At 34.6% G+C, this 21,121-nt stretch overlaps 1 protein-coding gene across 1 annotated transcript in view; it reads right to left on the reverse strand.

Moving 5' to 3' along the window:
- The window catches only part of LOC136043830 (bridge-like lipid transfer protein family member 3B), a 74,343-nt gene extending 54,025 nt beyond the window's left edge, over positions 1 to 20,318 (reverse strand). Inside the window, exons 1-3 of the mRNA XM_065728762.1 lie at positions 20,077 to 20,318; positions 10,961 to 11,162; positions 7,130 to 7,321 (exon numbers count right to left, since the gene is read on the reverse strand). Of these exons, the coding sequence (XP_065584834.1) occupies positions 7,130 to 7,321; positions 10,961 to 11,162; positions 20,077 to 20,120 (438 nt within the window). The 5' untranslated portion in view covers positions 20,121 to 20,318. The remainder of the gene's footprint in view (positions 1 to 7,129; positions 7,322 to 10,960; positions 11,163 to 20,076) is intronic.
- Positions 20,319 to 21,121: the final 803 nt, after the last annotated feature.

Raw genomic sequence — 21,121 nt, forward strand, 5'->3', positions numbered from 1 at the left:
TATTCTATACTCTTCATTTCAAGTTTTAATGATGCTTCTTAATTTCAGTTGAAAATACTTGTATTTTTCATTTGATGTCATAACAATTTTTTTTACAAGAAAAGGGATATCGTTTACTTTGATCCCCAAGGACTATTGATCAGCGTTGAAAAAAATTGATCTGTCTTGGTGCAAAAGTTGATTTACTTTTAGCCGGCCAACTTCCTAATATCACTACATAGGATGGAGCAATGAGAAAGCTCAATTTCTTTTCCTGGCAACCGTAGCGCTTCTTTAGTATCTTTCTGATTCTATTCGAACTTCGATTCAAAACTGGTACTTACCTACTTAACGGGTTTTTCTAGTTGAAAGCAGAAACATGGCTCGATGTAACAAAAGCTTGGCTTTTATTGAATTATGTTTTATCGAATTATAGAAACTTGACTTAAGTGCAAGTTTTTAAAATATAGTGTCATATTCATCAAGTTGGTTTTAGGTCTACACTTTCCATAAGAACCGCAAAGGCTAGGCCCTTGTCACTTCCTAGCAACAAGCTGAAATCGGTGGAATAGGAAAAACAAAACGAGACAAAACCAAACTGTTGCTCCAACAGCAATATTGGCTGTCAAGGTCTAACGTTAGCTAAATTGAATACTATGAAAATCGTCACAACGATGCAAACGATGATAACGTCACAACGATGAAAAGCAACTATCATATTGATTTTTTTTACTGACAAATTCTTTTTTTTTATTGGCTTTTCATGAGATTCAGAAACTCCCCTACAAGGATTAGGAAATTCAAAATTAAGTGTGATGAATAGGCCTATCCAGGTAGAAAGGATAGGGTAGACAGGCAGTGAATATTACTCTGATTCAGACTCACGTTAGAATTAGGCATTGACATTATTAATTATGAGGTCCAAAATAGTGTGTGCTTCAAGTAAATTTTACTAAGGTGTTCTTAAAATGAATATTAAAAATGAGGGCTCCGGAACACTTGAAAGTCTGACTCTCTTTCTGAAGGGAACGAATTGAATTTTCAATTTACAAAAATTAAACATGACCTAGTTATTTTGATGTTATTTTCAAAAACAAAATTAAAAAGCCAGAGTTAGATAATTTAAAAAAATAAGTTTTATCTGTTAGTACTCTGTTAGTATTCTAAATAACTAATTTTGAACCCTGTTAAAAGTTAACCTTTTAATAAATTATTTTCCATCAGACGCATAACTTTAAGTATTCTTAGAAAACCAGTGTCGAAAAAATATTGAAACGCAATATCTCAGAATATCATTGTCGTCAAAAGCATTGTTGTTCGAATGACTTTTTAAAGCAAAGTTATTGTCAAAAATTTTGAGAAAGAGGGAAACTTTCCATAGCGAAAGAGAATAGACTATTTATACTTTTCATTATTTCCTAACTGGAACTGAGGAAAGTGCTTGAGAAACAGATTATAGGCTACAATTCTTACAATGTTTTCACAGACTTCCCTGTGGAGCGTTAAAAAAAGAGAAAGAATCTATTAGCTCTTTTTCACTAAATTTTAGTATCCAGAAATTTCCTGGAAGTTCAACTGGAGATTTCCCTAAGGAATGCTCTTAGCATCTCAATAAAAGACCAAGGAGTAGATGAGGCTTGAAAGAAAGCCTGGCTGCTACAGACAATTACTAAATTGAGTTAATAAATGTCATGAAGAATCGATTAATCGTAGGACAAAAACATATAAAAATAAGAGCAAATTTTTCCTTTTTTTTGAGAATATTCCAGAAGCTATAAGGGCAATGTGTCATCGTATCAGTGGCCGCACTTAAGTTTCTAAAACTGAACAAAAATTATATCTGTATTCTTATTTCCGTTAAGAGAAGAGTTGGCTGACGGGAGTCAAATCAACTGATCAATCAATTTGATTTTTGGTAGGACCGTAGCAGGAACGCTCATCCCCTAAGAGACTTGTTCCAGGAAAGGTCAATTCAAGAAAACTTGCACCAGGAAAACTCTATAGCAATAACATCCCCCCTAGAAGTCTCGTATGCTCGTAAAGAAAACTTGACCTTCATCAAGTTTTTTGTGCTACATCAAGTAGCTTTGCTCGTGAAGCAAAAACTTGAAAACTCTCCCTGTGAAAGTTTGTCCGAGAGGAAGTCACCCTGGAAAAACTCACGCATTTACAACTTACCACAGCAAGGCTTACCGCTTGTCTCTGGAAAATCAGTTCAGAAAAACGGAACCCTAGACATATTGCTGCGAAAAAATAACAGTTCATGTTAACGAACTGTAGTAAGGAGCGACCCGGCTCAATAGAAACCAAAACTCTAAAAAATGGAATTTTGATACCAATAGCTACATCAAAAGAATCGCATTTTAATGATAATTTTAAATATATAAGTTTCATCAAGTTTAGTCTTACGCATCGACAGTTACGAGCCTGAGAAAATTTGCGTTATTTTAGAAAATAGGGGAAAACACCCCCTAAAAGTCATAGAATCTTAACGAAAATCACACCATCAGATTCAGCGTATCAGAGAACCCTATTGTAGAAGTTTCAAGCTTCTATCTACAAAAATGTGGAATTTTGTATTTTTTGCCAGAAGGCAGATCACGGAAGCGTGTTTATTTTTTTTTTTTTGTTTTGTTTTTTTTTTCCCAGGGGTGATCGTATCGACCCAGTTGTCCTAGAATGTTGCGAGAGGGCTAATTATAACAGAAATGAAAAGTTCTAGTGCCCTTTTTAAGTGACCAAAAAAATTGGAGGGCATCTAGGCTCCCTCCCACGCTAATTATTTTCTCAAAGTCAACGGATCAAAATTCTGAGATAGCCATTTTATTCAGCGTAGTCGAAAAACCTTATAACTATGTCTTTGGAGACGACTTACTCCTCCACAGTCCCCGTGGGAGGGGCTACAAGTTACAAACTTTGACCAGTGCTTACATATAGTAATGGTTATTGGGAAGTGTACAGGCGTTTTCAGGACAATTTTTTGGTTGGGGGGAGGGGTTGAAAAGAGGGGGATATACTGGGGGAACTTTCCATCGAAGAATTTGTCATGGGGGAAGAAATTTCCATGAAGGGAGCACAGGATTTACTAGCATTATTTAAAAAAAAAACAATGAAAAAATAAATATGAAAAAGTTTTTTTCAGCTGGAAGTATGGAGCAGCATTAAAACTTAAAACGAACACAAATTATTACCCATATGAGGGGCTCACCTCCTCCTAATACCTTGCTCTTTACGCTAAAATATTTTTAGCAATGTCAACTATTTATTCTACGGCTTTTGTGATTCAGGGGTCATTCTTAATGAATTTTGACAAAATTTAAGATTTGGTGTAAAGAGAGAGGTACTGACGAGGGGGCGAACCCTCTCATATCCGTAATAAAAACATGAGAATAAAAAATTCTTTACGTAAGCTAATTTATAAGTTACGTATATCTTTTACTAATAAAAAGATTCGTAAAAAATTAAAAGTTCTAGTTGCCTTTTTAATTAACCAAAAAATTGGAGGGCAACTAGGCTTCCTCTCCCGCTCTTTTTTTCTCAAAATCATTCGATCAAAATTATGAGAAAGCCATTTAGCCAAAAAAAAAAAAACAATATATACAAATTCCTCTGCGGAGAGCCAAAATCAAAACATGTATTGATTCAAAAACGTTCAGAAATTAAATAAAAAAAAAGAAGTTTTTCAACTGAAAGTAAAGAGCGACATCAAAACTTAAACGAACAGAAATTACTTCGTATATGAAAGGGGCTGCTTCCTCATCAACGCCCCGCTCTTTACGCTAAAGTTTTTTACTGTTTTAAAAAGAAGAGCTGAGAGAAAGAGTCAAACTTTAGCATAAAGAGCGGGGCGTTGAGAAGGGAACAGCCCCTTTCATACACGGAGTAATTTCTGTTCGTTTTAAGTTTTAATGTCGCTCCTTACTTTCAGTTAAAAAAACTTGTTTTTTGTATTTAATCTCGCCCAGAAAACTCCCTTCAAGAAAAGTCACGGTTTAATTTTTGTCCCCAGCTAAGTCTGATCATGGTGGTGAGATCAACAGAGGTGAGACAAATGAAGTCAAAGCGAATTCTTGTCAATTCACTCCTGGTGCAGCAATGTTTGAAATGTATGGTGAGCTCAAGAACGTATAACTTCTACCAAAACAGCTAAAAAAAATAAAATAAACCATAGATTTCTTTTTAATTGGTTGTTCACTGGCGTGGGTGAAAGATCCAAGATTCTAATGATTAAAACCATAATATCTAGTCAGGGGCGCAGCCTCTGGGGGGGGGGTGTGCTGTAAGGTGGCGAGGAGGGGAAGCTCCAAGGAAAACTTTCCTATTTACTTTGAAAATTTAGCAAATGTGTCTATATTTGTTGCCATGCTTTTAAATTGAAATTGAATAGTTGTGGGCATCAAGTCATGGCTAATTGTAGAAGAAACCAAGAGAGATAGTTCAATTGAGTGAGAGGAAATTAAAATTGAATAGTTGTGAGCATCAAGTCATCGCTAATTTTGTCAATGAACTTGTTTGAAGGAAAATCTTGGTGCTTTAACACTTACTTTTTATTGTTTTAAAAAGTATAGTTGCGAGAAAGAATCAAACTTTAGCGCAAGGAGCGGGGTTTCGAGGAGGAAAAGCCCCTTTTATATACGGAGTAATTTCTGTTCGTTTTAAGTTTTAATGTCGCTCCTTACTTTCATTTCAAAAAACTTGTTTTTTTTATTTAATTTCTGAAAGTTTTTGAATTAATGCATGTCTGATTTTGGCTCTCCGTACATAAATTATTAAAATGAAATTTGCATATTACTTCTTTTTTTTTGGCTAAATGGCTTTCTCTTTGTTTTGATCAGACGATTTTGAGAAATAAGGGGTGGGGAAGGAGGCCTAGTTGCCCTCCAATTTTTCGGTTACTTAAAAAGGCAACTAGATCTTTTAATTTTTAACAAACGTTTTTATTAGTAAAAAAATACGTAGCTTAAGAATTAACTTACGTAACAAACTTTTATATTCTAATATTTTTGATTATATATATGAGAGGGTTGGTCCCCTCGTTAATACCTTGCTCTTCACACTAAATCTTGTTTTGTCCCAATTCTTTAAAGATGACCCCTGAATCAGAAAAGCCGTAGAATAAATAGTTGAAATTATTTAAAAATTTTTTAGCATAAAGAGCGAAGTATTTATCTCCTCCTAAATACCTCGCTCTTTATGCTAAAGTATTTTTAGAACCCATCATATGCGTAATAATCTCTGTTCGTTTTAAGTTTTAATGCTACTCCTTACTTTCAATTGAAAAAACTTTTTCATGTTTATATTTTCATTGTTTTTTTTTATAGTAATGCTAGAAAGTCCTGCGCCCTTTTCATTGAATTTCTCTTCCCCCGTGAAATATTCCTCCAAGGAAAGATCCTCCCATATAGCCACCTCCCCTGAACCCCACACCCAAACCAAAAAAATCCCCCTGATAACGTCGGTGCACTTCCCAGTAACTATTACTGTATGTAAACATTGGTCAAAGTTTGTAACTTGCAGCCCCTCCCCCAGGGACTGTGGGGGGTAAGTCATCCCCAAAGACATAGTTATTATGGTTTTCGACTATGCGGAACAAAATGATTTTCTCAAAATTGTGATTCGTTGACTTTGGGAAAAAAATGAGCGTGGGAGGGAGCCTAGGTGCCCTCCAATTTTTTGGGTCACTTAAAAAGGGCACTAGAACTTTTTATTTCCGTTAGAATGAGTCCTCTTGTAACACTCTAGGACTCCTTGGTCGATACGATGACCCCTGGGGGAAAAAAAATAAACAAATAAACACGCAACCGTGATTTGTCTTCTGGCAAAAAATACGAAATTCCACGTTTTTGTAGATTGGACCTTGAAATTTTTTTCTATAGGGTTCTCTGATACGCTGAATGTGATGGTGCAATTTTCGTTAAGATCTTATGACTTTTAGGGGGTGTTACCCCCTATTTTCCAAAATAAGGCAAATTTTCTCAGGCTCGTAACTTTTGATGACAAAGTCTAAATTTGATGAAACTTATATATTTAAAATCAGCATAAAAATCCAATTCTTTTGATATATCTTTTAGCATCGAAATTCCGTTTTTTAGAGTTTCGTTTACTATTGAGCCCGGTCGCTCCTTACTACAGTTCGTTACCACGAACTGTTTGATTTGGATTGAATTAAATTTTGGATGAGCATATATTTGTTTTGCAACGTGTACTGGACTGCCCCTTTTACAGCCTTGAATCAGATTGTTATGTATGGTGTATATACTTTGTTTAATTTGTTAATTAATTGTTAAATCAATTAAATTAATTAATTTGTTAAATTAATTAATTATTTATTACTTATTAAATTAATTAATTTGTTAATTAATACTTTATTTACTTTATTTAAATAAATAAAATATTAGATAGACAGATGGATAGATAGATATGTATTGGCAAAAAGCCCTCACTCATAGTACACTTTCTGAGACATCGATATCAGTGCGTCTATGCACTTTTTCCAGGGGATCTTGACTGTGAGTGGGTGAAAATAACATGAAGCGCTCCACAAAGCACTAAAATTGCTCCCTTTTGTTTTTAGCCGATATTAAGTATGTTTTACGAGACAATACTGAAGAAAGATTCAAATTTGCGGATGATTTGTCAGCCCTGCCGAAATACAATCTCACTGAGAGGTCTCAAGTAATCCCCCAGTTTGATAGTGACCTCAAATTCAAAGATCAGTGATTACCATTAGTGATTAATTAACGTTAACGACGTTAACGTGATTAACATTAACGTTCAGATTAACGTTAATGTTCAGATTAAAATTAATAAGACCAAAGTGATGCGTTCCAACCGCTGTTTGCCAAAACAAAATTTTGGAGAATCTATGGAAGCCCCAAAAATTCTAGGATAGTGGCAGCGCTGTAATGCCCAGATATACTGTTATATCCACTATAATACTGTAATACCTTGATTCCAAGGAACTGCTAGAAAATACTCACGAGACAGCTGAAATTTTAGGATAGTAGCAGTACTGTAATACCAGATACACTGCTATATATTGTAACATCCATTATAAATTATAATACCCAGAGACTGCTAAAAAAAAGGTAAATTTATATAAATTTTATATTCCAATTGTTTACAAAGCAACCACTGAGAAACCACTCACCTGTAAGGATGCAAGGAACTTATCACTCTTAAAACTAACAGTCACGCTGTTAATTCGAACAGTGATACCATCAATGACCCTATCCACAAAGCCATATTTGCCACCAGTTGCGTATGATGGTTTCTCTGCACTTACGCCATTGCGAGCACTGCAAGGTATAGTTTCAATTTGTATTTTAACTTCATCTAGGTGCTGAAAATAAAAGGATCATTGACAAGGCGAAAAAGATTTACGTGGCTTTTAACTTCAAAAATCAAGTGTGTAGAAATACATCAATCACTCTTAACGCGAGCTGTTAAAGACTAAACCAAAATAACTAGAAACTGCCATATTTTAGCTTAGACACATTTTAGATTTTTCACATCACACAGTTTTGATATGATTCGAAACTGAAAAAAAAAGATAAGGATTAAATTCAAATAAAGACGAAAAGAATGAGTGAACAAATTAAAGAATGTTCAAAAAAGAAGAAAATAAATCAAATATGATAAATCAACATTCAAACAAATGAAAAAAAAAAGTTTAAAGTTAACAGTTAGATAATCAGCATCAGTATTATTCCTAGGCAGAGAATCTTGCAGGAAATAAAGACTAAAAAATATTTGAAGTCCATGAATCTGTAATACGTCCCCTTCTTCTACTAATCTGAGGCAAAAAACATTTGAAATCCATGAATCTGTGATGCGGCTTCTTCTATTAATCTGATGCAAAAAGATTTGAAATCCATAAATCTGTATTGCGTCCTCTTCTTCTACTAACCTGAGGCGAAAAGATTTGAAATCCATGAATCTGTAATGCGTCCTCTTCTTCTACTAATCAGAGGCAAAAAATCTGTATTGTGCCCTCTTCTACTAATCTGATGCAAAAGAGATTTGAAATCCATGAATCTGTATTGCGTCTTCTACTAATCTGAGGCGCTGAATTTTTCTGAACACCATTTATTGCGATTCGTTAGTTTCCCATTTATTTCTTTATGTCAAAATTCAGTAAAAGAATGCTTTACTATGGGGAATCAGGGAAGTCAATGGAGAGTAGGGGTAATTCCCCCTTACATTTTGAAAGTACCCTTTTTTTGTATTGTCACTTAAAAAATTCAGAAAACTCGGATTTTGAAAGTAGTTTTTGTCACATATTTATAAGAAGTCGAAAAGTCTTGGCCGATCCCCCCCCCCACCCATATTTTGTCGTGAGCTGGTGACACAGCACAGAACACATCAAAGGATAGATACTACAGCAACTACTGATGAATTACCCTGAACTAAATCAGCTGAGGTCAAAAAAGCTGCGACCTCCTCCTTAGAGCTTCATTTGTAATTGTTCTCACTTGCTATCAACTAGAAACCAGTTGCACCTGCCTGATCGGTCCCACAGCCCATAATTAAAACCCTATCTAAGAGTTAAGTAGATTCCGTGCTTCAGATAACCCACTTGGGAAAACAAGGTGGCAGAGTTATATCTTTTACTAAGAGCAACCTTTACCCCGAAATTATCACAGTTCCATGTCTTTCTGAGTTTGACGAAATCCTTGGTTAAGTGTCAGGCCAAAAGTACTCCCCTTTCCCTATGATATTATTGCAATTGCAGCCTACTATTACTCTCCAAACCAAAATACTGATGCAAAACGTAAATTTAGCCTATCCAGCGATTATAGAAGTGCGGATTTTGTTATTTCTAAGTATTCAAACGCTGGACTTTATTATTAGTTGATGATGCTATTTACCTTAAGATTGATTAAACTTGCTCCGCTCTTGAAGTTAAGCAAATAGTTAAAAATATCAAATAATAGGGAAAATACCTTTCTAGACATTATTTTGAATAATATGAATAATTTTTTCAGTCTCCCTTCAGCTTCACCCCCATTGAGTGGGAGCTATTATCTTTCCCTCCTCTTGCCCCCCCCCGCTCTTCAAGTTTTAAGCATTCTTTCTCAGTAACTTAATGACCTATATTGTCCTCTTCAAAATTTTGGCCTCCTAAGCCAGAATTTTGAATTGGCACTAGGGCACCTAAAAGGGGGAGGGCAGGGGGGCAACTACTCCCCCCCCCCAACTTTGAAAAATACATTCTTATTTCTATTGGATAGCTATTTTCTATTTTATCATGGCTAACTGGTCGTTGCTGCCAACCCCCCCTTACATTTGTGAATCGGTACCACTGGAAAAACCCTTGTAAATCAATCCATAAAAGCGTTAACTAGAATAAAAATTCATCTTTTCAGAAATGATAAACTATATAAAACAAAAGGAATTATGTACTCGATCCTACTAGAAAAATCAGGTCGAAGAATTGTTTACTGATAAACAAAAAAAAAATTATATTCCGAGGTAAAAAAAAAAAGTTGTTTTGCTGGAGTCTAGATCAGCCCAACTTCAACCTACCTAAATCCCACAAATTCCTACCAATAATCTTAACAAGTTCCTTGCTTTAATCGTCCACAGCCTTTCAGCATTGCCTTACCAGTTACCAACAGATGATCTTTCCCCTTCTTTTCCCTCTATCCTTCCGTCTGAGATCGAGAGGAAAATTGGGAAACTAAGAAAAACAAGCGTTTGTCCTTTGGATATCCCTTTCCCTCTTATTAGTGCTTTCAGTGACTTCCTTTTGAAACCCTTGCCTGTCCTTTTCAACGATATTACTGAGTCTGGAAACTTTCCACAAACATAGAAACAGGGCTTCATAACCCCGTTAAAAACAAAAAACGAAAGACCTGGTTTTCAATGTGTTCATCCTATTCCTATCACTCCCATATTCTCGAAACTATATGGTGGATTCTTTGAAGATTGGCTAGGAGAAAAAATCCTTACTTTTAGTGACCTGAGGTACTTCGGAACATCAAATTGACTTCTACCTTGAGAGGTAGGAGTTTTTTCTAGTGATTTAACTTGTTTTTCTTATCAATTCAATTGGAAAAACTCTCGAAAAGCATATTACTGATTAAATTTAATTTCCATTCACTTTTAAAAAAGATTTGACCTTGTTAACCACAATGCATTAATTGAGAAACTTATCACTCCCTTCAATATTGATTATTTCATGGTTTAATTGGTCGCCTCCTTCTTATCAAGTATATCACAGGTAGTCAACTATCACAATCATTATTCCAGTCCCCTCCCTGTCCACAATGGAGTACCTCAGGGAATTCTCCTAGGTCCCCTCCTTTTTTCAGGTATGATCATTAAACTCACTAAGGAGTTTATGCAACACATATCTACAAAACTAGATAATATAAACTGACGGTTGATGTTTTCATGTATATATAAAATTCTGAAAAAGCACCACTTTAATGAACACACAAAACACAACTAAAAAAAAGAGTGTCCTCTTCGGAGTGGAAAAGTCCTTAACCAGCTTGCAGAAAATAAAAGGTTATTTGATACAGTTGTCAATAGTATTTCGCCAGCCATTACATCACTAAGGTTTAGGATATAATTTAAATTCTTTAAATACCTCAATCATGCTCAGTTTTCAGTAAATGAGTTTCTGAGGGCTAGTTTCACACAATTTATTTCAATCATGCATTAATCCTCTTGATCTACATTACACTACTAATGCTGCCTTTGAAAACAGCCTAGAAAACAGTTTTTGGTAATTACTTCAGAAGTAGAAGAATGTCAGACATGACTTTTTGGCAAAACAGTAATAGCATAGAGAAGATTTTCTGGAAGTTATACCAAAAATATGCTCATAAAAATAAATAGAAATACTTAAATTAACAAATGTTAAATAAATAAACATAAACAATGAAAGCACCATAAATATTAAACAAAATATGCTTATATAGAAATAATTAGTTCTTATAACATGAACACTCATAGAATAAAAGTTAACTACCAGAACAATCGGCATAGATTTCAACTTTGTCCATGGTATATTAATAAGCACCCGATTACAAAATGCCATTTTAAGTACCATCCATGATGGAAGCTCAAGCAGGTCTGACAATAATTTCTCGTCAAGTTCAAGATTGGTTAGCTCCCCCTCTCCTTTTATTGCTGAAATGTTGATTTTGTCAGCTGAAAGATTTTTCACAAACCTGAAAAAAAGTAATCAATTACTCATTACTCATAGATAAATCATGTATCTTAAAGAATAGATGTACTATAGTCAAATCTTTGGGGTATGAATTAAGCTAGTTACCTGATGTTCTTGTAGTTAGCTAGGAAGTCACAATGTGTTCATTCCATGTTCAATAAAAAGTTACACAAAACATTGTACTTTTTACCTTTGCACCAATAAAAAACCGTGAAAATTTCATTTTTAATAAAAAACCGTTTAATAGATATTCAGTTCTTATGTCTTTTATTTAATTCTGCTTCTCACTAAAATTTGGATTTCTGGTACCTTTGGGGTGTAAAATCTGGAGAACAACTGGCTAATTCCAGTACTCAAGAAATTCGAAAGTAACTTTAATCAGCTTTAGAATTCTGATACCCTAAGAAAATAATTTTTAGCAAAAAAAGGAGGTTATTTTTATAGATTTATTTGCATGGAGATATTTTTTCCCCAGATTGTAGGATCTTATGCTTCTTTTTTAAGTAAAATTTTAGTCAAATATTAACATCTATTGAAAAAAAAATTGATAACTCGGACAAACTGTTTTTACTGCATAATTGGAAAGTTGGAGTACCAGTCAACTAGCTTTAACCCAATATATTCTCTCAAAAACACTTTGACACAAGTAATAAAAAAGAAAGTAGATATCATTGATTACAATTGGTAGATAGATTTGCACTCCTGAGGCAACCTGAAGACTTGCAGCAGCTTTTGGTCTGCTGTCCTGAAGTGCTATGGAAGCAAAACTTAAATTTTATTCACTCGCCATTGATTAAACATTGTATCTCTTCTTTTTTTTAAAGTAAAATTTTAGGGTCAAATATTAACATATATTGAAAAAAAAATGGTAATTCTGAACTAAATGTTTTTACATATAATTGGATAGTTCAAGTACTGGTCAACTAACTTCAGACTTAAATTTTCCATAAAAATACATGGACTAAAAAATAGAAACTGAATCACATGTTATTGATTACAACTAGTAGCTAGGACTACTGAGGCAAGGTGATAAGTTTCAGCAACTTTTTGTCAGTTTTGCTGAAGTCTACCGTTGGTCAAATCCCGTATCTTACAATTTAAAAAAGGGCCAAATATTAGTACTTGTCAATAAATAAATAACTAACCCCTTTGAAACACAAAAAATACTCCACATCAAGAGAGCATTTTTATCAAAAAAAAAAGAGAAAATGATATATGCTTTGAAGAAACAGTCTCAAAATACACAGCATTTTTAAGCATGATTTGGTATCTATTTCCTTACATCCAACCTTATTATCTTTTACAATGCACTATGTATACAAACTAGTCATTTATTCAGCCCAAAAACATTCAACCAATCATAATCCAAGTTCTCATTCCTAAAATTTCACCATCTCTAAGCTCAGGCTGTATTACTTTCCCTCAAGACATAACATTTATCAATAAGTTTCTATGTAATTAATGGTAAAAACAATGTAATTCTATGTGTAATAATAAGTAATTGCCACATAAATAGTATGCTAATCCTTATAAAACTACGACATTGTTTTTCATTAGCTATCACTACTTGCTCAAGAAGTTTCAACCAAATTGGAAGTCAGAGAAAGGGAAAACATCTATAAAATTCTTTGTTCTCGTGTTTCATCGACCCAGGGTACTTACCGAATAAATTTAGGACCAATCAGTAGCAAAAGAAAAACTCCTACCCACTTTTATGCTAAAAAAGGTGATGAGGTTTGAAGGAGAGGTAAAAGGCTGTGTCTCAAATAATTCAGATTGAAAACATTGTATGTGTTTGATTAAGACCAGAGGTAACTTTTCTACCTATCTCCTAATAAATTAGAGGTTGGAGGGGCGTGGAGTGTTGAAGGGCCATAGACCCACTTTGGTCCTTTAATCATATGGATGAAACATTCTTGCATGATTTTGGTTCAATCATGTTGCAAATACTTTCCTTTGTTCTAAATGTAAGTGGGTGCATAGAAAGGACATATAACCTGCTATGGTTAGCCAATCCTAACAATTTAAAATCTTAATATTCTCCTGATTCAATCAAGTTTCAACATGCCTTGACTTCTGGTTGAAAATTTGAAGGTTTGGGTCACTTCAGGCATCTACTAATATAGATAAAAAATCTTGCACAAATCCAGTTGAACAAAGTATAAAAAACGTCTTCCTATAAAGAAAAAAGTAGTGGGTGCAGAAAATGGATCCAAGGGTCCCAATTATCCCCCCACAATAATACTGATTTTAAAATAGTTGCAGGACTCTGGTTCAACTAAGGTACATCATGCCTACCTTCCTACTGAACCTTGGTGGGGAAGCACATGAGAGAGGTGAGGAGCATTGTTGAAGTGGCATGGCACAACATTGGTCCTCCAATCTTGTAAAATGAAAATTATTGCATGATTCTATTTGGTGCAACATTTCTACTTGAAGTTGGCAGTGGAAGGGCTGGTACACCATTGGGGTGGTGGTGTTGGAGGTGTCATTGGCCTTCTTTGTGCTTTCTAATACTACAAGTTGAAAACCCTTGCATATTTGTTTCTGTACAGGCTATGGGTTTGCTTCAACCAAGGTGCATACCTTTGTGTTATTAGTTGGTAGAAAGAGTGATGGAGGATACATAGTCACTGTCCCATTTTGCCTTACCTAATGGGAAATTTGTCCATGGTTCTAATTTATCAAGGTGTATTATGATTACCTTTCTGCTAAAAAGTTGATAAAAGGGGGTCATGTGTTGGGTAGAAGAATCCCTCCTCCCTTTGGATCTTCTATCATGTAAACTGAAACTATCAGTGTGATTCTGGTTCATAGGAGTGCAACATACTTATCTTTTTGCCAAAAAGTTGAGATAGGAGGCAGAGGGGAAGCAGACCCCCTTTTTAACTCCAAATTCCTCTTAAGTACATCAGTTCAGCTAGCTTTTGATCAAAGCTTTTTTAGTGTGTACCACAACAAAGAAGTGGTCAACCCCTAAAAATTTTCCTAACTGTATATACCAAGAATGAACAGTTGGGAAACAACTGATGTGGTAAACCCTTATCAGATTTTTAAGTAGTAATGGTGAGTATTAAAAAGCAAATTCTAATTATTGTAGTTCAAAAGTTGAATTTCTTTTTATGGACCAACTTTCTAATGTTCTTAATAAGAAAGGTGCCAAGTAAAACATCCATTTACTAATGACAAAATTATTGAAGACTAGGAAGCAAATGAAATACCATTCCCCTATTGAAGACTAGGAAGCAAATGAAATACCATTCCCCTACCTCAGTCTCAAATACAGAAAATGAAACCGCAAACTCAATCAAATTCCCAAACAGAAATGACTTATAAATGCAAATTTCAACATTTTTGTACCCATGAGCAAGTGCTCCTTTTTAGGATATATAATTTTTTTCAAAAAGTATTTCTGACCAAAAACAAAATTCTCAGTGATGGGCCAGGAAATTATTGTATATCAAAATAGCTTTTTAGATTTGAATTTGAAACTGATGCCTGCTTAAACATAGCTTTCCATTTGAAAGTAGAAATATGGCTCAAAGAAAATAAGCTTAACAGGACCACTTTAGCTAGATCTATTGGAAATTGACTTCAAAATTCTGGCCCACTTCTCATATAGGCTCTGGCTTTAAAGCAAGAAACCATCCTTTTTGGTCCCACAAAAGAATTACATATGGCTTTCCAAAATGCAATATCTCCTCAATGCAGCCAGGGGCCCACACAAACTGCAAAAGCTATTGAGATTAGACCCTTACCACTTTCTCACAACAAACTGAAATCAATATCAAGAAAGAAAAGTAGTTGAAGTACAGAAACTGCAATATTAAGCACACTGCTTATAGTACATTTATATACAAGCCTTTGGCTTACCCCTACCTCAACCTACTTTTTACTTGACCCAAGATGCACAGTTAGAAAGCAAATTCTTTGGCAATCTTTCATTTGTAATATGTAACAGGTAGAGCTATCAACAGCATTGTCTTGCTGATTACCATCATCTCTACATCGTCATTTACCCCTACTGCTAAATCTATTGTTAACTTCCCTTCCTTCTGGTATACTATTTAAGGATAGGACCTTCAGTAAAGCTTTTCTATAAGTTAAGTCAAGTGTCTGCCCATATTCTATACAACTGTGGACTAAGGGCTCTGATGATCCAGCCACTTCTCAATTACTAATTAAATAAGAAAAACAAGTTTTTGTTAACTGCAATTAAGGAACAGCATTAAAACTTAAAACAAACAGAAATTACTCTGTATATAGTTTGACTCTTTCTCTCAACTCTACTCTATAAAACAGTAAAAAAAAAATAGTGTAAAGAGCAAGGCGTTGAGGAGGTGACAATCCCTTTCATATACAGAGTGATTTCTGTTTGTCTTAAGTTTTAATGTTGCTCTTTACTTGCAGAACGTTTTTGAATTAATGCATGTTTTGATTTTGGCTCTCTGCACATGAACAATCAAAACGAAATTTGCATTTTTTTTTTTTTTTGGCTAAATGGCTTTCTCATAGTTTTGAGAAGAAAAAGGAGCAGGGGAGGAGGCCTAGTTACCCTCCAATTTTTGGTTACTTAAAAAGGCAACTAGAACTTTTAATTTTTTATGAACGTTTTTATTAGTAAAAATATATGTAACCCACAAATTAACCTACATAACGAACTTCTATATTCGTATGTGTTTACTATGTATACGAGGGGGTTCACTCCCTCATCAATACCTCAGTCTTTACACTAAAGCTTAAATTTTATCCCAATTCCTTAAGAATGACCTGTGAATCATGAAGGCCATAGAATAAGTAATTGAAATTACTAAAAATACTTTAGCATAAAAAGCAAAGTATAAGGAGGAGGTGCACCTTTTGCATGTGTAATAATTTCTGTTCATTTTAAGTTTTAATACTGCTCCTTACTTTCAGTGGAAAAAAATTTTCATATTTATTTTTCATTTCTTTTTTAAATGCTAGAAAATCCTGTGCCCCCTTTGTGGAAATTCTCTTCCCCCATGACAAATTCCTCCATGGAAAGTTCCCCCGACTTAACCCCCTCCCCACTGAACCAAAAAAATCCCTCTGGAAATGTCTGTACACTTCCCAATAACCATTACTATATGTAAACACTGGTCAAAGTTTGTAACTTGCAGCCCCTCCCATGGGGACTGTGGGGGAGTAAGTCGTCCCCAAAGACATAGTTATTACGTTTTTTGACTCTACTGAATAAAATGGCTATCTCAAAATTTTGATCTGGTGACTTTGGGGGAAAATGAGCATGGGAGGGGGCCTAGGTGCCCTCTAATTTTTTTGTCACTTAAAAGGGCACTAGAACTGTTAATTTCCGTCAGAATGAGTCCTCTCATGACATTCTAGGACTAATGGGTTGATATGATCACCCCTGGAAAAAAAAATGATCACACACCCATCTGTCTTCTGGCAAAAATTCAAAATTCCCCATTTTTGAAGATAGGAGCTTGAAACTTCTACAGTAAGGATCTCTGATCTGCTGAATCTGATAGTGTGATTTTTGTAAAGATTCTATTACTTTTAGGGGGTGTTTCCCCCTATTTTCTAAAATAAGGCAAATTTTCTCAGGCTTGTAACTTTTGATGGGTAAGACTAAACTTGGTGAAACTTATATATTTAAAATTAGCATAAAAATTCGATTCTTTTGATGTAACTCTTGGTATTAAAATTCTATTTTTTAGGATTTCAGTTACTATTGAGCTGGGTCACTCCTTACTACAGTTTGTTACCACAAACTGTTTGATCTAAGACTGGAAATTTGGTTGATGTATCTTCTCCCCATACTAAAATCATACTGTTTTTTCTTAAAACATTATTTATAGCATCTCTTAGTCTGATATGTGATATTACAAAAAATGATTTGCACCCTACAGAAATCAAGCTAATGACTTGAGAATTAATTTATTCACTCTTAGCACCTTTCTTATCACAGGCAGATCCAGGGGGGGGCGATCACCACCCTAGACAGGCTGTAATTTTTTTTACTGCACTTACGGAAGTCTGCATTAACGCACATTCTAACTACTGTAACTAGACTATAAAACCATTTTACATTATATTCATTCCACAGCTTTTCCACTATCAAGCTAGCCTTCAGTGTTTTTTGTCACCTCATAGCATAGCAACAGTTCACCTGGTAAATTTTAGCTAGTTCTCACCTCCCTGTTTGACATAAACATTGGAAGTGGGTGGGGTTGTGCAATGCAACTGGACCTGAAGTGTCAAAACAAACATTTCCTTAAAGGACCCCCAGAATACATTATATTAAATACCTAACCAGCTCTATCCAATAAATATTTAGTAAAATATACCTGGATAGTAGTTTATCTCACTCAGGTTAAGCTGATTGCCTCTAAATGCACACCAAAAAACTGGTTTTAAATGGATCAAGAATAGCAGTGTGGTTGGTATAATACATAAGTACCTAATTTTATGTTTTTAATGTCTTTTTAATTGAGTTTAATTATATAATATGCAATTCCTGTTATTTCAGTAGAATTTTAAGCAACATCAAAGGTTTTTGATAAAGGTCTAGAGTATGGGCTATTGAGAAGGAAACAAGTTAAGAAAAAAATATTATTTCATAATTACCATAAATTTGCAGCTTGGAGCAACCTAAGGATGTCTCCTTGTGAAGCTCCAAGAGTTGATGATTAAAGTTGTTTAGAGACCAGGTAGCTATTGGATCAATGGCAACTGTGTCTCCAGAGAGTTTATTCTAATCATTGACAATTCTTGAGGAAAAGAACTGAGTGTGGACTCTGGTTAGGATAGACTGTTTAACAACTTTCTGTTAATGACCTCTGGTTCTTAAATTAGGACCAACAATAGGAAATAATGCTGGGAATGTTGACCTTCATTGAATTTTAAATTAGAATGGCATCACCTCTATTTCTCTAGCATGCAACTGTTGGGAGTTTCAGCATAGCTATTCTTGCAGTCTAAGAAAGCTCCCACATGCCAGATACCACTATGGTGGCATGTCTTCCAAAACTTCTTTATTTTTTTAAAATACAGGGAGGTTAGAGACATTCTAACTTCAAGCTTGGGTCAAACTAGTCCTTTATACACAATACTAATGACTTTTGGAGAAAAAGTGGAAAGGGTATGCTTAACCAGCCAAAGAATTGAAATACTACCAGCAGCAGACTTTTTAGAATGAATACTGAATTTTAATTTCTTTTCAATGGTGACTCTAAGAGCTCACTTGTCATTTACAGGAGAGATTGGGTTGCCTGAAAAAAAAATAAGAGCAACAAGGATTCATTTTGCTGAAGTGAATGATACAATAATTTTAGCCAACACATTTTGACTTGAGCTCTACTATAATTAATGGTGTCCACCTCCTAATGTGCAAATATAGGCTTATAGCCAAATTATATATTTCCTATGTATTTTGCCAATGTAGTTCTCTTGTTCCAATCCAAGTACCTATTAATTTTTATTTAATTGGCTAAACATCATGGGTAAAATTCTACTTTAGTGGCTTTTGGCTATCTTGGAAAGGGGTTAGGTTAGGAAAATGAAACTTTCAGGGATGTCTAAAGGCTAAATTATGACACAGGAAGGTATTTTGAAGTACCCACCTCTACTCCTTCTCCCTCTAGAGGGTCCTGACCTTTAGAAATATGTGTGTTATAAAAGTGAAACCTTGCAAAATAGATCTTCTTCTTGAATGAAGAACAACAAAATTGTTTTCAGCTTCACAACTTTGCTCAATCCCAATTTATAAGGTTTTAAAGATATGCAAATACATTTCCTAAATTTTGAAAAAATAACATTGATATGGCTCAGAATTCTACTCAAATTACAGGAATTGGATTTTCAGAACTAAAGTCAGAGAAAAAGCAACTGGTAACTGAAAATTAAGGTAATTTATGTTGCTTTGTCAAAATTTCAATAGGCATAGACATGTCATGTAGGCAAATTTCAGGGCCCTCTAAAGGGAGAAAGAGTGGAGGTGGGTACTTCAAAATACCTTCCCGAGATATACTTTAGCCTGTAGACCCATCCCTGAAAGTTTTATTTTCCTAGTCTAACCCCTTTCCAAGATAGCCAAAAGTCACTAAAGTAGAATTTTACCAATATCATGCTTAAAAGATCTATTAATTACACTGGATCTGTCCATATTGATAGAAAGTGTAATTTAAGATAAGGTAAATTGAACCAACTGTGACAGAACAAAAATCAGAAAAACAATAATGATGGGCAGCAGAAAGTATATGGCTTGGGCTATATTTGTGCATTAGTGGAAGTTTAAACTATAGTGAAGCTGTAGTGAAAATGCATTAGTTATAATTATTCTACGCATTATTAATTAATTTTTTTTTTAAAGTTTCCTTTGTAGAAGCCTCTACTTTCAACCTATAATTAGATTTTTCCCTAATTTAAGAAGCAGATTAGCCTAATACATATGCAAAACCATATAGCCTAAATTGGGATTAAGGAAAGGTAGCCTATACCATTCAAAACATTGTTCTTGTACCTTATTCAAGCATAAGATCTAGGCTATTTTAAAAAGGTAAACTTTTTAACAGGCATAGAAATGTTGCTTAAGTTTATCAAAGATCCGTGCACTCTGGACAGTCAAGATGGGTAGTTCAAATGTTTTCCCATGATATCATTATGGCTCTGGATAGGCAAGCCTATATCCATACAAGTTTTATTCACCCAACTCATCTAGGCTATTGTACAAAATAGCAAGAAGCCCATAAGCTAAAATTTGGCATAATGTTTGGGTAAGAATTACTTTCTCTATGGGCTATAAACACTGGGCTGGTATGTTCTGGGTTATCAGCTATTGTAAGTTATCCAGATTAAATCTGGTCTTGCAGCTCAGACTCTGGGCATGACCTACTGGAAAGTTAAAATATGTAAGCTTATTTGCATAATCATACTTGGACAAATGCTTCAAAAGTTGGTTTTTGATTAATGATGCCATGTCATTTATTGACTAGCCGACTGTCAACTTTTCTCAAGGTCAAAAACCAGTCACTCCCAAAACAAGAGCAGTTGAATAGGTGTGGGGCAACAGACTAGACGCTTCACTCCATTAGTTTATCTACTTCAAAGCATGCTTTTTAAGATAGCTTTTCAGTTTTGTACTCTGCCCATGACAGCACTTTAGTTTCTTCCAAAAATGTCGCATTAAGTGCTGTGGGAATTAGCGTTAAGGTTTAAAAAGTTGTCAAATGTTTCGTCAAAACCGAAAAGCATGCGAACCTAGAAAACTCGAAAACATGAAATCTTGTATGAAAATTTTTATAAAAAATAGAAATTGAAATAAAATTTCATGTAAAAAATTAAACTATGAATATGAAGGTAATCCCACGTACGACAAAATTTATAAGCACTTTTCACAAAATTTTATCCTAAGGATTTAGTTATGGAGGGTTCGACACCCTCTTTTGGGGAGGCGTCTATAATCCAAAAGCTTATTTCTTATTGTATATCATTTAGGCTATGAGCACTTGCAGTGTAGAGGCATAGTCATAAGCAGTGAATTGAAAAAAACCAGTTCGTATGAAAAAACCAGTACATTCTCTTTTGGATTCTTTGGTACAGTAGCCAATCATTGATTTTTGGGGCCTTGTGGGCTTCTATTCTCACACCTTCATCAATAAATCTACTTGGAAGATGAAAAAAACGGTGAATTCTTTGAATTCCAATTCAAAATAACTTATTATTACAGACAAAGAGCTGTCGACTTTGTCAAAATGGCCGGAAGGATTTGTGAGAGAAAACAGTGTTATTGCTATCGGTGCATAAGCTTGAACATGACTAGTAAATTCTGTGATTCTGGGACAAAGCACATCTATTCACGTGAAGAACAAGTTGCTTTCATTGACTACCATGCTGATAAATACCCAAGTCAACCGTCTGCAGATCTTATATTTTGGCGTTGGTCTAGTGCATGATATTTCCTATGAATATCAGTTCAGT

The sequence above is a fragment of the Artemia franciscana genome, chromosome 2 (assembly GCF_032884065.1).
Source record: "Artemia franciscana chromosome 2, ASM3288406v1, whole genome shotgun sequence".
Taxonomy (NCBI): domain Eukaryota; kingdom Metazoa; phylum Arthropoda; class Branchiopoda; order Anostraca; family Artemiidae; genus Artemia; species Artemia franciscana.